This window comes from Nesoenas mayeri (assembly GCF_963082525.1).
Source record: "Nesoenas mayeri genome assembly, chromosome: 25".
Classification (NCBI taxonomy): Eukaryota; Metazoa; Chordata; class Aves; order Columbiformes; family Columbidae; genus Nesoenas; species Nesoenas mayeri.
In genome coordinates, this window is record NC_137549.1 from 5,487,012 (window position 1) to 5,502,293 (window position 15,282).

At 68.6% G+C, this 15,282-nt stretch overlaps 2 protein-coding genes across 2 annotated transcripts; one reads left to right on the forward strand and one right to left on the reverse strand.

The window, feature by feature from the left end:
- Window positions 1-599: 599 nt before the first annotated feature.
- On the reverse strand, window positions 600-3,699 carry GTPBP3 (GTP binding protein 3, mitochondrial). The gene is given in 10 exon segments (XM_080359258.1): window positions 600-928; window positions 1,014-1,292; window positions 1,368-1,533; window positions 1,657-1,738; window positions 1,740-1,801; window positions 1,887-1,959; window positions 2,037-2,239; window positions 2,330-2,416; window positions 2,729-2,964; window positions 3,597-3,699. Coding segments are annotated over 10 exon segments (1,452 nt in total). The 5' UTR covers window positions 3,635-3,699; the 3' UTR covers window positions 600-702.
- A 2,404-nt stretch (window positions 3,700-6,103) lies between these two features.
- ANO8 (anoctamin 8) lies at window positions 6,104-15,015 on the forward strand (the record flags this gene model as incomplete). The annotated part of the gene is made up of 18 exons (XM_080359348.1): window positions 6,104-6,203; window positions 8,787-8,897; window positions 9,029-9,161; window positions 9,237-9,375; window positions 9,935-10,031; window positions 10,506-10,622; window positions 10,701-10,828; window positions 10,927-11,088; window positions 11,268-11,420; window positions 11,493-11,619; window positions 11,710-11,765; window positions 11,847-11,921; window positions 12,160-12,303; window positions 12,716-13,375; window positions 13,459-13,650; window positions 13,728-13,859; window positions 14,125-14,235; window positions 14,344-15,015. 18 exons carry the CDS (start codon window positions 6,104-6,106, stop codon window positions 15,013-15,015), a joined length of 3,309 nt encoding a protein of 1,102 aa, XP_080215474.1.
- Window positions 15,016-15,282: the final 267 nt, after the last annotated feature.

Consider the following 15,282-nt stretch of genomic DNA (forward strand, 5'->3'; position numbering starts at 1 on the left):
GCCCTGCCGGTGCTGCGCCAGCAGGACGCGCTGTCCCCCACCAGCACCCCCAGGTCCCACTCTGGTCGTCCCCCAGGTCCCCAACGCCGCGTCCCTCCTGGGATACGGGATGTCCTGGAACTCTGCTATAAATAATCTCAGCGCAACAGGTTCTGCCAGAGCAGGGAAAGGAAACAGGGGGTCCCTAGGGAGCCCCCACTTTTGGGGTTGCAAAGCCCAAAGCTGCCAGGTGGCTGCAAGAGCTGGGGGGGATGTTACAGTTCCCCAAGCTGGGGCTGTGGCCTGGGGGGGACCCCAAAACCCTCAATGGTGCATCCCCAGGGGTGGGGGGGCACTGAGGATGCCAGGATGGACCCGCGGGGATGCTGAGCCTCATGTCCCCCCTGCCAGGGCACGGGGGGGTGTCCTGGGGGTGGATTTTCCCTTCCAGGCACTGCAGCTCCTTGTTTGTCCTCCTGGCCAGGAAACGGGGCCTCTCCCAGTCGCTTTTTCCATCTCTGCGGCTCGGGATGCGCTCCCCCCTGCCAGGAAAACACCGGGACGCCGAGTCCCACGGCACTGGGGACAGGGGAAGGACACCAGAGCCACCAAAGGCACCACGGTTTAATCCCAGCGTGGAGCTGTGAGCCCCCCTGCCTGCCGTCCTCAATGCCGGTGTCACCGCAGCCGGGGGGACATCCCCCCTCAAACCCGCTGCGCCCCTCACTTGCCGACGCAGAAGTCCCTGAAGATGATGTCCAGGACGTCCTCGGCGCCCACGTGGCCGGTGATCCTGCCCAGGTGCCGCCGCGCCAACCGCAGCCGCTCGGCCGCCAGCGCCAGGTCCCGCTCCCGGCCGTACCGCGCCAGCGCCGCCGCGCAGGCGCCCAGGTGGAGGCTGTGCCGGCTCTGCGTGAGGCTGGGGGAGCCCGCCAGGGGGTCCCCACACCTGTATGGAGGGGGGAAACACCCTGGAGAACCCGCCAAGCTGCGACGGGGTGGTCAGTGTCCCTCCCGCTGTCCCCAGCACTCACAGCCGCGCCAGCTGCTGCGCCAGCAGCGCCAGGAGCTGGTCCAGCCCCTCGCCCGTCTTGCAGGAGAGGAGGGCGGTTGGAGACCCGCCCTGGGCGCAGGCGTCTCGCAGGAGGGTCCCCTCGCCCCCCCGCAGCAGGTCGGCCTTGTTGAGCACCAGGATGCAGGGGGTGGCGGTTGTGGGGGGCAGCAGGGACCCCAGGGCAGCCCCCAGCCCCACCGGCTCGGGGGGCACCGCTGCGGCGTCCAGCACGGCCAGCACCAGGTCTGCTTGCTGAACCCTGTTTGGGGGCGGTCACAGGGTAGGGACAGATGTCACATCCTGCCCCCTCCAGCCCAGACGCCCCTGGCCTCACCGGTCCCGTGCGCGGGTGACCCCCTCCTGCTCCACGGGGTCGGTGGCATCGCGCAGCCCGGCCGTGTCACTCAGCACCAGCGGGTACCCGCCCACGTTCAGCGCCACCTCCACCACGTCCCGCGTCGTCCCCGCAATGGGTGACACGATGGCTGCCGGACGCTGGCCTGGGTGGGAGACACAATGCTGGGGACCCCCCCTCTATTTGCAGTGTTGGGGACAACAGCTGCTGTCCCCAGGGATGGGGAACCCAATTCCGGCTGTGAGTGGCCCCCCTGCGTCCCACTCACACAGCAGGTTGAGGAGGCTGCTCTTGCCCACGTTGGGGGGGCCGGCGATGACGGCGTGGACCCCCCCGCGGAGCAGCTCCCCCCCGGCGCCCGTCCTGCAGGTGGGCACCGATCTCCTGCTCCAGCGCCCGCACGGTGGCATCCACTGCAGGGAAAGTCAGGGGACATGGAGCAGGGGGGGACAGCGGGGACCAAGTGTCCTGGCCCCCCCGCTGCCCTGCCAGCCTCACCTCGGGACAGAACCTCTTCCTCCACATTGTCATCCTCGCTGAAGTCGATATAGGCTTCAAGGTGGGCGAGAGCCTACAGACCGGGGCGGGTGTCAGTGGGGACATCCCAGCTCCATGTCCCTAAGGTGCACGTGTCCCACCACCCATTACCTGGGTGAGGGTCTCGCTCCAGCGCTGGTAGAGCCGCCCCAACTCGCCCTCCATCTGCCGCAGTGCCTGCCGCCGCTGCGCCTCCGTCTCGGCGCGGATCAGGTCCCCCAGCCCCTCGGCCGCCGTCAGGTCCAGCTTCCCGCGGCGGAACGCTCGGCGCGTGAACTCCCCGGGCTCGGCGGGACGCAGCCCCGGCAGGCTCCCTGCCAGCCCCGCCGTGAGCTGGGACACCCTCTGGTGGCACCCCGGGGGGCAGGACCCAAAGAGGGGCATAGGGATGGGGGGAGCCTCACCCAGCGCCCGCAGCACCCCGCTCACCACCGCCGGCCCGCCGTGCACGTGCAGCTCGGCACAGTCCTCCCCGGTGAAGCTCCGGGGACCTGCAGAACCGGGACACGGTGCGGATGGCATTGAGCGAGCCCCTGGTTGCACCCAGCGCATCCATCTCTTCCCATGGCAGACCCCACAGGGGCTTTTGGGGAGCTCAGGAGAGACCCCCCCACTAGCAGCTGTGGTTAAGATTGGTGCAAAGGGGGCGGCATTGAGCCAGGACCGTCCCCACTGGCACGGGGACCATCGCTCAGCCAGTTTCATGGTGCCAGGGAAGCCAAGAGGGGCTGCGCTGGGCACCAAGACCCCTCAGTGGGCACCAAGACCCCTCAGTGGGCACCAAGACCTGATGCCAACCCCACCTGGGAACCAGACGACGAGGCCGCGGTCCAGGGTTTCGGCGGTGCTGGGGTCACGGATGCGCCGCAGGGCCAGGACACGAGGTGGGGGCAGCTCGGGGCGCCCAGTGAGGCTGCGCAGGGCCCCCCCGCTGCCCGGCCCGCTGGTGCGGATGACGGCCACCCCGCAGCGCCCGTGTCCCGACGACACGGCGAAGATGGTGTCCCCCCAGGCCGCCGAGCACAGGCGCTGCGCCATCCTGGGACAGGGCGGGCAGCCTGGAGAGGGGGCGCAGGGGTGGGGCGCCCCCTATCCGCACCCCTCAGGTAGGGCAAGGTGGATGCAGGGATGAACAACTACCGATTCATCCCCTGGACCCCTCCCTGTGCACCCCACACACCCACGGGGGGGTCTCACTGCACCCTGGGGTGCACACCCCTCTCTATTCCCCCCCAAGATGCTGAGGTGCACCCCTTCCTCCTGCAGCCCCCCACCCCAGCTTGCACCCCGTCGCCGTGCACCCTGCCAAGCCCTAGGTGGGCAGGATGCAGGGGGACACCCCTTTACCCCCGCAGCCCACCCCGTCCCGGAATGTGCAGCCCAGTCTATACACTCCCTCTGCTTTGGAGTGCACCCCCAAATGCATCAGGGTGCACCCCCTTTTCCTATACACCCTTCTCTGAGGGTGCAGTCCCTCTCCATGCACCTCCTCCCCGTGTGATCCCCCTCCCCATGCACCACCGCTACACCAGGAAACCCCCAGCCCCATGCGAACCCCCTTTCGTGCACCGCCTTTCCGTGCACCGCCTTTCCGTGCACCCCCTCCCCAGCGCCCCCCCACCCCAGGGTGCCCCCACATCCCCGGGGACCCCCACCCCGGGCTGTCCTCACCTGCGTCCCGCCGCGCTCAGCGCCCTCCGCAGCGCCATGAGCCCCCAGCACACGCCGCCCGGCCGCACCCCGCGGCGGCTTCAGCGCAGGCGCCGCTCTCCACCCAAATACGGGCGGCGATTGGTCACTACGCCAGCGAAGGGCGGGCTTTATGCACACGGTCGCTTCTGATTGGTCAGCGCTCGTCAATAGCGTCACTCCGTCTGAGGCTGCGCAGGAGTTGATCGCTTCCGCCCGGCGCTGGGCGCGTCGCTACCCGGAGTGACCGCAGAGGTCCCTGCTCGTCCCCTCCGTTGTCCCTGTGTGTCCCCGTCGGGGAGCTGCAGCACCCCGCGGTCCCCCCGAGACACTGCACACCCGCTCGCCCCCCGGGTGCTGCCCCCGCGGGGTGCGGGGTGCAGCGGGGAATCCCCCATTTACTGTGGGGCTGTGCAGGAGGCAGACACTCGCGACCCGAGTGCACCCTAAAAATGACCCCCAGCACCGCAGGACCCCCCTCGTGTCCGGAGCAAGGGAATCAGCACGTCCCTCCACGGCAGAGCCCACCCCTGCCCAGTACCTGTCTCATTGTCTCCTCTGCACCCACCAGCATCCCTGTCCCTCCAGGGTGGAGGTCCCTTGTCCCCACGCTAACTCAGGCTGTCTAGGAGTGCCTGGGCTTTTCGGGGACTCCTGCTCACCTTGGGGGGGTCCCTGCAATGGGCACCACCATGTCCCGAAGCAGCTGAGTCCCAATTCTGCACCCAGCCAAACTGGAGCCGCTTTTCCCCTGGGGAACCCCAGCACATCCCGGTGGTCTCATCCCTCTCAAGCGGGGGCTGGGGCTGTCCCCATCCCACCCCTGTCCCCATCCCACCCCTGTCCCCATCTCAGCCTGTCCCCAGCCCTGTCCCTATCCCCTCCCCTCCTGCTCAGGGCCCCAGGCTGGGGCAGGGGGTGTCTGAACCAGCCAGTGTACAGGGGTTGGGGTGTCGGCAGCCAGGACGATGGGGTCCCCCCTGCTCTGGGGGTCTCCCCTCATAGTCCCCAAATTCTCAGCTCAGTTTGCAGCAGTTTTGGGGCGGCTGGGGCCTGGAGAGGGCTGCGGGCCGCTGCGGTGGCGGCGGGGGGGGGACAGGGGGGATGGCCATGCAGACAAAGGCGCTGGAGCAGGGAGGAGCGAGCAGCAGCATGGCCGGGATGCTGACAGGGATGCAGGCAGGGATGCTGGAATCCCCAGGATGCTGGAGACGTGTCAATGTCACCCCCTGCGTCCCTGCAGACACCCCAAACCCCTCCCCATGCTCTGTGGACCAGGAATGAGGGACAGAAACCCAGAGGAGAAGCCGCAGCAGAGAGCATCACCTCTGGGGCTGGAGGGAGTTTCCCTGAGGATCTTGGGGTCCTCGGGTGCCCGTACCCCACATCGCAGCCCTGCACGGCCCCTGGGTGACCAGAATAGCCCAGATCCCCTCCCGACCCAGGGATGCAGAAGCTTTTAGTTCTACACCCCGTCGCCCCCCCCAGCCATCCCCTCCATGCCAGGCAGCTGGACCTGGCCCATGGGGGTCCCAGGAGGGTCTAGTGGGGGTTCAGGCTCCACTGGACCCTCTGGGCAGGGGGGGCCACCCCGTGCCTGGCCAAGACGGGGACAGCGGCCAGGCCTGGCCTGGGAGACGTGCCAGCCTGTCCCCCCCACTCCAGCTGCCGAAGCAGAGATGCCAGAGGAGGGGACGGCTCCTTGTGGCACCGTTCAGTAGCGCTGGCACCCAGCCCCTGCCCCAAAATAGCCGCGGGCGTGCGCAGAACTGGGGGGGGTGAGCAGGATCTGGCACAGGGGTGCCCCCAACCCCCCAGTACCCACAGTGCCCGGGGGGCTCACAGGGTGCCCTGGCCGGGCTGCACTGGGCCCCAGGACCTTCCAGCCCTGCTGGGGGGCTGGGTGAGGGTCCCCCCGGCTGAGCGGGGCCGGGCTGTGGGGCTGGGGGGTAGGGGGGGCCGGGGAGGACTCCCGAAAGGTCAGAGAGGCAACGTGCAGCCCGATCGGGTTACCGACCCGTTCCCCCCCCGCCCCGGGAACAGCCTGATCCGCGGGGCTGGGCACCCAGCCGGGGCGGGGGGGAGCGGGGGGGACACGGAGGGGACGCGGGGGACACGGGGGGGGACAGGGCATCCCCGGGGGTGGGCGGGGGGTGACACAGGGGGCAGCCCCGGAGGGGCGGGGGGATGCTGCATCCGGGATGCTCCGTGCCCCCCCGGGCGGGGTCTGGGGAGCCGCCGCCCCGCTCCCCGCAGAACCACCCCACGGGGCGCGGCCGGACACGCGTGGCCGGTGCGACCGGCGCTGGGGAGACGGCGACCAACCAGACAATTAAAGGGGCCGGGAGCGCGGCGCTTCGCTCCGCCGCCTTTGTCCCTCCTCCCGCCCGGCGGCGGCGGCTCGGGAGGCACCGGCCCCGAGCCCGGAGCCCGGAGCCGCGGCGGCCCCATGCACCGGTCCCCGCCGAGCCGCCGCGGAGCCCCGCACCATGCCCGAGCCGCCGGTGGCAGCGCAGGACGGCGACCGGCCCCGGCGGGCCCCGCTGGGCGACGAACGGGGGGAAGCGGTGGCCCCGACCGGCGTCCTGGGTAAGGTGGCACCGGGCGGGAGCGGCCCCCGCCGCCGGGGTCGGGTCGGGGCTGCGGGCGGCGGCTGCGGGGGGGCCGCTCCCTGCGGCTCGATGCGGATGTCGGCGGGGATGCGGCTCCCGGGGACGGGGCGGGGGGGTCCGTGCCCCCGGTGGAGCTTTGAGCCCCGCTCCGGAGCGCTCCGTGTCCCCGCGGGGGTCCTGCCCCTGCACCCCACGGGGGTCTGTGTTTCTCCGGGGATCCGCGATGTGTGTTCCCCTCACCGGGACTGGCCCGTGTCCCCCCTGGCATGGAGTCCACGCACAGATCTGTGTCCCCGGGAATGTAACGGTGACCTCAGCATCAGGTCCATTCACCCCTCATGTTACCTCCGGGACATAAACCACCCCGGGAAGGTCCGTTTGCCCCCCCGGGACAGGCCCATGTCCCACCCAGACCCAGTCCCTACACCCCTGGGGCTGGGCAGTGGGTGCAGTACAGGAGCTTTGGGCTGGGGTCCGCAAGCAAGGGTTGGGGTCCCCCGCTTGCATGTCCCCAGGAACAAGTGATGTCCCCATGGCCGGGTTGGGGTCCCCAGGACACGGCGGCACAGACAGGGCCTGCTGCCCGCCACGCAGCCGAGCGGGACTCCCGCCTGTGGGAGGGTGACCCACTTTGTGTCCTCCCCCGGGACGCGGCCGCCCGTGGCGGGCGGCATCGCTGCTCCCCAAAATGCCCCCCCCGGTGGCCACGGGCTCCGCTCGGTGGCGGGGCAGCGCTGTCCCTGCCCACGGCACGCTGCGGCTCCGGTGACCTTATCCCCGAGAGCCAAGGTGAGCAGCACGGCCCCCGTGTGCCGGGGGAGCCGGTGGCCGTGGGGACAGGCGGGGAAGGGGGGGACGCAGGGCTGGGATGCGGAGGGTCTGCATCCCCCCGCTTTGCCGGTGGAGCCCTCGAGTGGGTTGGTGACGGCTGCGGGTGCTGGGAGGGAGCTGGGGGCTGCTCTCACTGATGACAGGGTGCCAAGGACCCCATGGCCGGAGTGGAGTGACGGGAGGGTCCAGCACCCCATGGCCAGCCAGGGTGGGGTGGCAGGGGTGGCACTGGGGACCCCTCTGCATCTTGCCCACATCTTTTCCCTTGACCTTGGGCAGCCAAAACCCTCCTGCACCCAGAGCCGAGGCCTTGGGGTGGGTGCCGCTCTGGTTCACACGCCGGTGCACACACGTGTGCAAGGTTCACAGCCAACGCTGCCCGGCGCGGCCCCTGCCCCAGTGCCGGCTGGGTGACACCGCTCTCCGCGGGGCATCAATAATTCAAGGTGGCTGAGCTCACCGTGCCGGCACCGGCGAGCTGTCCCCGAGCCACCAGCACCCCGCAGCCACCCTGGCAGCGCTGGGCCCTGGGGTGCAGGATCGGGCCCGCTCTGGGGGCAGTTGGCTGGCAGCCCAGCGCTGTCCCGGCGTTGTCCCCGGCTGTCGCCCACGGTGCCAGCACAGGGCAGCCTTTCAGAGCCCGGCGCCGCGGCCCCTTCCCGATGGCGACTCGAGCGATGAGTTTGTCGAGTCTCAGCCTGGTTGGGGGGTGCTGGCTCTGCTCCCCCAGCCCGGGGGTTTGGGGTGCGCGGAGCCGGGGTGCAGCCCCCGGGATGAGCTGCCGGAGCAGGTTTGGTGTTTCCTGTTTTTCGGGTCCCGGTGTGAGCAGCGTTTCCAGAGCCCCGGGACCTTCCCAGCCCTGGGGCAGCCGGAGAGGCCGTGACGTCCCCGGGCACTGGTTCTCCCACCCCGTCCCGGCTCTGCCACCCATTAGGAGGGGAAACTGAGGCAGGGAGGTGGCTGGGCACACTGCTGGTGTGGGGCAGGGAGAAACGGGGTCCCACGGGGGTACCCACCCTGAGCACTGTTGGGGACCCTCATCCTGCCCTCCCTCCCTGCTCCGGGCAGCTTTTTGGGATGCACCGGGTCCCCGTCTGCCCCAAGAGGCACAACAGGGACAGGATGTCCCCACGGCGCGGGCACCCTGAAGCAGGACAGGGACCATATCCGTGTGCGGGACCCAGTCAGGGGGGGACAAGGAGACCCTGGGGACCGTCCCCATCCCACGTTGCCGCGGCGGCGCGGGGCCTCCCTGGGTTTCCATGGAGACCGGCTGCTTTTTCGCTCTCCCCATTTTTCCTGCGGTTTCCCTTCTCCCAGAGCCGCAGCCCTGCCGGATCCCGGCCCCACCGAGGGGCCGCGGGCACAGGTGAGCAGGGGGCTGGGGGGGGGACAGGGGGTCATCCCGCAGCCACCGGCACCCCAAGGGTGCCAGGATGTGCTGCCGGCTCCTCCCCAGCAGCTGTTGGGGCCTTTTTGGGCACCCTGAGCTGCCGGAGGAGAAACCTGAGCTGGAACCAGCGTCACCGCCAGTGGGGCCATGACCTGCTGCCATGGCCACTGCTGGGGCGGCCACCACCGGGGACGTGCCAGGGGTCCCTGCACCCAGCCCATGTGCCAGCAGCTGAGTCGTTGGTACTTGGGGGTCCGGTTGCCAGCACTGCGGGTGGGAGGTGCCCTGTGGGGGTCCCGTGGCCGCTCACCCCCCGTCCCTCCATCCCCGCGGCAGATAAGCTCTTCGGGAAGCGGCTGCTCCAGGCCGGGCGCTACATCATGTCCCACAAGGCCTGGATGAAGACGGTGCCCACGGAGAACTGCGACGTGCTCATGACCTTCCCGGGTACGGGGACGCTCGGGGTGCCAGGGGCTGCCACGCCGGCATGTGGCACGTGGATGGTGGCACGTGGGGAGGGATGGGGACTGGAACGGGCTGTGCTGGGGGACAGGGACACACTGACCGTCACCCTCCAGACTCCACCGATGACCACACGCTGCTCTGGCTCCTGAACCACATCCGCCTCGGCATCCCCGAGCTCATCGTCCAGGTTCGGCACCACAAGCACACCCGCGTCTACGCCTTCTTTGTCACCGCCACCTACGAGAGGTAAGGTCACCGCCGCGTCCCCAGCCCCCGCCGTGGCGCTCGCCGTGTCCCCAGCCATGTCCCCTCTCCCAGCAGTTTGCTGCGCGGGGCGGACGAGATCGGGCTGCGGAAGCCGGTGAAGGCGGAATTCGGCGGCGGCATGAGGAGCTTCTCCTGCGAGGAGGATTACATCTACGAGAACATCGAGAACGAGCTTTACTTCTTCACCTCTCAGGTGGGATGCGGAGGGATGAGGGACATGGGGCAGGGATGCGGGGATGTGGGATACAAGGATGAGGGGATGCAGGATACAGGGATGCGGGGATGTGGGGATGCGGGGATGTGGGATACAGGGATGTAGGGATGTGGGAATGAAGGGATGAAGGGATGTGGGGATGTAGGGATGTAGGAATGCAGGGATGCTGGGATGTGGGATACAGGGATGTGGAGATGCAGGATACAGGGATGCAGGAATGTGGGGATACGGGATGCAGGGATGTAGGGATGCTGGGATGTGGGATACAGGGGTGTGGAGATGCAGGGATGTGGGGATGAAGGGAGGTGGGGATGTAGGGACATGGGGAGGGAAGGCAGGTCCTCTCCCCCTCCCCATGTGGAGAAGGGGATCAAGGAGCCCCAGCCAAGCTACGAGCCAATCCAGCCACCTCCCAAGCTGGGGACAAAATGGGTCTGGGGAGGGGACAGGGCCCGGTGACAGGGGTGTGGCAGGAGAGGGACCGGTGGCTGGGCAGCGGGAGCGCCACCCCGGGCTCAACCCTGCTGCGGCGCGGCAGGAACGGCAAAACATCATCCGGTACTGGCTGGAGAACCTGCGCGCCAAGCAGGGCGAGTCGCTGCACAACATCCACTTCCTCGAGGGACAGCCCATCAGTGAGTACGGCACAGCGCGGCACGCTGCCGCACGGCGTCACCACCCCGGCCCCAAGCCGTGCCGCGGTGGCCCTGGAAGACACAAGCCCAGCAAGTGTCCCCTGTCACCCCATGTCCCCATCCCCATGGCGCGTGGTGCTTGGGGTGGTGGCCACGCAGTAGATGTGCCATGGCCACCCCAACCCCATCCTCCCCATGTCCCCGTCCCACGCGTCACCGGGGACATGTGGGGGGTGGCAGTGTCACCCAGGACATCCCCAAGCCATGTCGCAGTGGCCCTGGAAGACACAACTCAAGCATGCGTCCTCTGTCACCCCATGTCCCCATCCCCGTGCCGCTCGGGGTGGTGGCCGCGCAGTAGACGTGCCACGGCCACCCCAACCCCGTCCTCCCCGTGTCCCCGTCCCACGCGGGGACAGGCGGGGGTGGCAGCGCCCCCCCGGGCCGTCCCTCAGGCCATGCCCCGCGGCGCAGTCCCCGAGCTGGCTGCCCGCGGCGTCATCCAGCAGGTGTTCCCGCTGCACGAGCAGAGGATCCTCAAGCGGCTGATGAAGTCCTGGGTGCAGGCGGTGTGCGAGGCGCAGCCGCTCGGTGAGATGCTGGAGGGGGGTGGCGAGGGGAGGGGTTTGGGGGTCCCGGTCCCGCTCATGCCCCACTTGGCTCCCACAGATGAGATCTGCGACTATTTCGGGGTGAAAATCGCCATGTACTTCGCCTGGTTGGGGTTCTACACCTCGGCCATGGTGTACCCCGCTGTCTTCGGCTCCATCCTCTACACCATCACCGAGAGCGACCAGGTGAGAGGGGAATGGGGTCAGTCCCCATGGGGTTGGGCCGTGGGGAGGGTGACATCAAGGACAGGAAGGGAGTGACCCCGGTGCCCTCTGTCCCCCAGACCAGCCAGGACATTTGCTGCGTGGTCTTCGCCATCTTCAACGTCATCTGGTCCACCCTCTTCCTCGAGGAATGGAAGCGCCGCGGGGCTGAGTTCGCCTACAAGTGGGGGACGCTGGACACCCCCCCCGAGTCCATTGAGGAGCCCCGGCCCCAGTTCAGGGTGAGCCCCTGGGGGGGTCCAGCTGAGCCCCCCGCGATGCGTGCCCCGGGCTCCATGCAGAGAACCGGCGCATTCATGACACCGCAGGGTCCCAGCAGCACTGGGGTGACACAGGGACCCCGTGGGTGCCCCCACTGTGGGGAGGGTCACACGCTGCTGTCTCCCCCCCCCATAATTAGGGCGTTAAGCGGATCAGCCCCGTGACCAGCGCCGAGGAGTTTTATTACCCGCCATGGAAGCGCTTGCTGTTCCAGTGCCTGGTCAGCCTGCCCGTCTGCCTCGCCTGCCTCTCCTGCGTCTTCCTCCTCATGCTGGGCTGCTTCCAGCTCCAGGTGGGACCTCAGCCCCCCTCCTGTGCCAAACTGCCGCCCCCCCCGGCACCGACCCCCTCCCTGTTCCCGCAGGAGTTCGTGCTGAGCATCCGGGAGCTGCCCCGCGTCCTCCGCTTCCTCCCCAAAATCATCCTGGCCGTCATCGTCACCGCCTGCGACGAGGTTTACAAGAAGATCGCCTACTGGCTGAACGACATGGGTGCGTGGTGGCTTGGGGGGGCCCCAGGGTGCTGTGGCAGGTTTGGGTGCTGGGACCCCCCCTGCCAAACCGCCCTCCTCCTCTTTGCAGAGAATTATCGCCTGCAGAGTGCCTACGAGAAACACCTCATCATCAAAATGGTCCTGGTGAGAGGGGGCCGGGGGGGACACGGAGGGGGCCGGGGGTGTCTCAGCACTCACCCCCCTCCCTCCCTCCTCCCCCCGCAGTTTCAGTTTGTAAATTCATACCTGAGTCTTTTCTACATCGGTTTCTACCTCAAAGACATGGAGCGTCTGAAGGAGGTGAGGGGCCGTGCCGGGCGCAGGAGCCGCTCTGCGCCCCCTCCGGCATCGCCCAGACGGACAGACGGATGTCCCCAACCCACCCTGCCGCTGTCCCCCCCACTACCGTGCCTTCCCGGGGGGGCCGCTGTCCCCGTGTGTCCCCCCCGCCGTGGTCCCTGGCTGCGTTGGGTCCCCAGCTGCGGCTCACGGTGTCTCTCTGTCTGTCTGTCTGTCTGTTCTTCTGTCCCTTCCACAGCTCCTGCTCATCTTCTCTCTCTCCCAAAGCCTCGTGCGTCAGCTCAAAGAGGCTCTTCTCCCCTTCATCCTCCTCCACCTCCACCTCTCTCTCATCTTCCTTAAGTGCCTCCTGGGCTTTTGCTGGAGACTGGGAGTATCCAAAGTAGGAGCAGGGGGCAGGGGGGCCGGGCATCCTCCCACACCCACCCTGGGACCCCCAAGTGTCCCCTGGAGGGACACGGGTGTCCCCAGCCCTGGCTTTGCTCTGGCTGGTGGCGGCATGTGCGGCCCCAGCACCATCCCATCAGCTGTCACCCATGGGGGGGTCACAGGAGCAGGGGACACCAGGCTCAGGTGTCCACAGGGAGGAGCAGGGATGGGGATGCAGGGACACACACACACGCCTGGCTGCTGTCACCTTCTCCCTGGGTGACAGCTGTCATCCATGGGGGGTCACACCAGGCTTGGGTGTCCATGGGGAGGAGCAGGGACCAGGGATGGGGATGCAGGGACACACACCCAGGTGCTGCCACCCCCTCCCTGGGTGACATCCCTCACCCCGTGTCCCCACGCAGATGCTGGCCACACTGCTCATCACCCGCCAGTTCCTGCAGAACATCCGGGAGGTGTCACAGCCCCACCTGTACCGGCGCCTGCGCCGCGGGGACATCAACCTCCACAGCCTCCGCCAGCTCGCCCACGCCGTCCTGCGCCTGCTCGCCCCCCGCTGCCGCCCCCCGGGCCCCCCCGAGGGGACACAGGGCGAGAAGAAGTGTCTGAATGGAGGCTGCGGGGTGCCGGAGGAGGAGGAGGAGGAGGAGGAAGGGCGGCATGGGTCGGACTCGGAGGAGGAGAGCGCCCTGGACTGCGGGCTGAAGCTGAAGAAGGTGAGCTTCAGCGAGAAGGCGGAGCGGCGCGGCGGCGAGCCCGGCGGCCCCGAGGACGACACCTTCCTGGAGGAGGGCAGCCCCACCATGGTGGAGAAGGGCATGGACCCCGCGTCCGTCTTCGAGCTGTGTGAGGACGAGGAGGAGGCCGAAGGTCCCCCCGGGAGCCCGGCGAAGGCGGCGGAGCCGGCGGTGATCCCGCGGGCCGGCCGGAGGAGGCGGGAGGAGGAGGAGGGTGAGGAGGAAGGGCGGAGGCGCAACCGGGCGTCGTGGATCGACCCGCCGGAGGAGGACTACACTACGCACCTGACGCAGGCGGAGGTGGAGAGCTGCATGAAGAAATACGAGGTGAGGGACATGGGGACAGCGGGGTGCAGCGTACAGCTCCCCCAGCCCCATCGCAGCATCCTCTTCCTCCTCCTCCTCGCCAGGACACCTTCCAGGACTACCAGGAGATGTTCATCCAGTTTGGCTACGTGGTGCTCTTCTCCTCCGCCTTCCCCTTGGCCGCCATGTGCGCCCTGGTGAACAACATCATCGAGATCCGCAGCGACGCCTTCAAGCTGTGCACGGGGCTGCAGCGTCCCTTCGGGCAGCGCGTCGAGAGCATCGGGCAGTGGCAGGTGGGCTGGGGGTGCCGGGGGGCCAGGGGGGGTCCTGGTTGGCTTTGGGCTCATCCCCAGTGCTGTCGCTCTTGCAGAAGGTGATGGAGGCCATGGGCGTCTTGGCCATCGTGGTCAACTGCTACCTGATCGCCCAGTGCGGGCAGCTGCAGCGGCTCTTCCCCTGGCTCAGCCCCGAGGGAGCCATCATCTCCGTCGTGGTGCTGGAGGTAACGGGGCTGCCGCCCGCTCATTGTTATTGTAGGGTCCCCTATGTTGTCACGGCTCAGACAGCCAAGGGCTCCCTCAGATTCCCCCACCAGGGATGGGGTGTCCAAATCCTTCGCTGCACCCCCAGACAAAGCACCAGGGCCCAGAATACCCCCAAGGTGTTATTGTAGGGTCTTCCTGATCCCCATCCCTTGCAGGGTGTGTTTTGGGATGCGATCCCCGTACCCGTGGGATGCTCACCCAGACCCGCGTGTCCCCCTGCAGCACTTCGCCCTGTTCCTGAAGTACGTCATCGAGGTGGCCATCCCCGACATCCCCGCCTGGGTGGCCGAGGAGATGGCCAAGCTGGAGTACCAGCGCCGCGAGGCCTTCAAGGTACGTGATGCCGGGACAGGACCCCCCTTGGGCCCCCACCGCGTCCCCGAGGTGTCCCTGAGGTGTCCCCAAGGTGTCCCCGGGGCTGATGCGCCTCCCCGTTGACAGAAGCACGAGCGGCAGGCGCAGCATCACTTCCAGCAGCAGCAGCGGCGCAAGCGTGAGGAAGAGGAGCGGCAGCGGCACGCCGAGTACCAGGCCCGCAAGGAGCGCGAGTCCAACCGCGACGAGGCCAAAGCCGAGGCCGCCGGGCAGGACCCGGCTCAGGAGAAGAGCCAGAGCAAAGGGAAAAGCTCCGGGGCCGCCTCGCACGGCACCGACAAGCCCAAGCGTCCCAGCTCCCTCCTGGCCACCAACAACGTGATGAAGCTGAAGCAGATCATCCCTTTGCAGGGCAAGTTCCTCTCCGGGGGGGCGGGCGGCACAACCGCTGCCAGGTCTCCCCAGTCGCCCACCGGCAACGAGAACAAACTCCCCGGCTTCCTCAGCTTCAAGTTCCTGAAATCCCCGGAGACGAAGCGGGACACGGGGACCGAGAAGGTCCAGTCGCCCACCAAGCCATTCAACCCCGGCAAGCTCTTCAACTTCGGCAAGTCCGAAGGGGCCGGGGGTAACGGGACGGCAGCCACCGCCTCCCCCCAGCCCCGAGCCGGCCCCTCGGCGGACACGGGCGAGCGGCCGCTCCCCAGCAAGTCCCATCTCAATGGGGCGCCGGAGGAGGGGGGCCGAGAGGAGCCGGAGAGCCAGGCGGAGGAGGAGAGCGGGGGCTACAAACTCTAACCGGACGCTTTTGGGTCAGGCAGCCGCCACCATCGTCACCCTCTCGCCTCCCCTCGCTGTCCCCCCACCGCAGGGAGCTCAGGGCTGCTGTGCCGGGTGCCAGCGCCGGCCCCTCGCTCTGCACCGTCCCCACCTTTGCCGCGTCCTCTCGTGTCCCTCCAGCCGCTCCGCTGACCACAGCCCGGCATCCTGCACCGGGGACACGGCCGAGAAGGAGCAGCAGCCGGGGGGGTCGGACGGAGCATCCCAACAGGGAGATATCCCGGC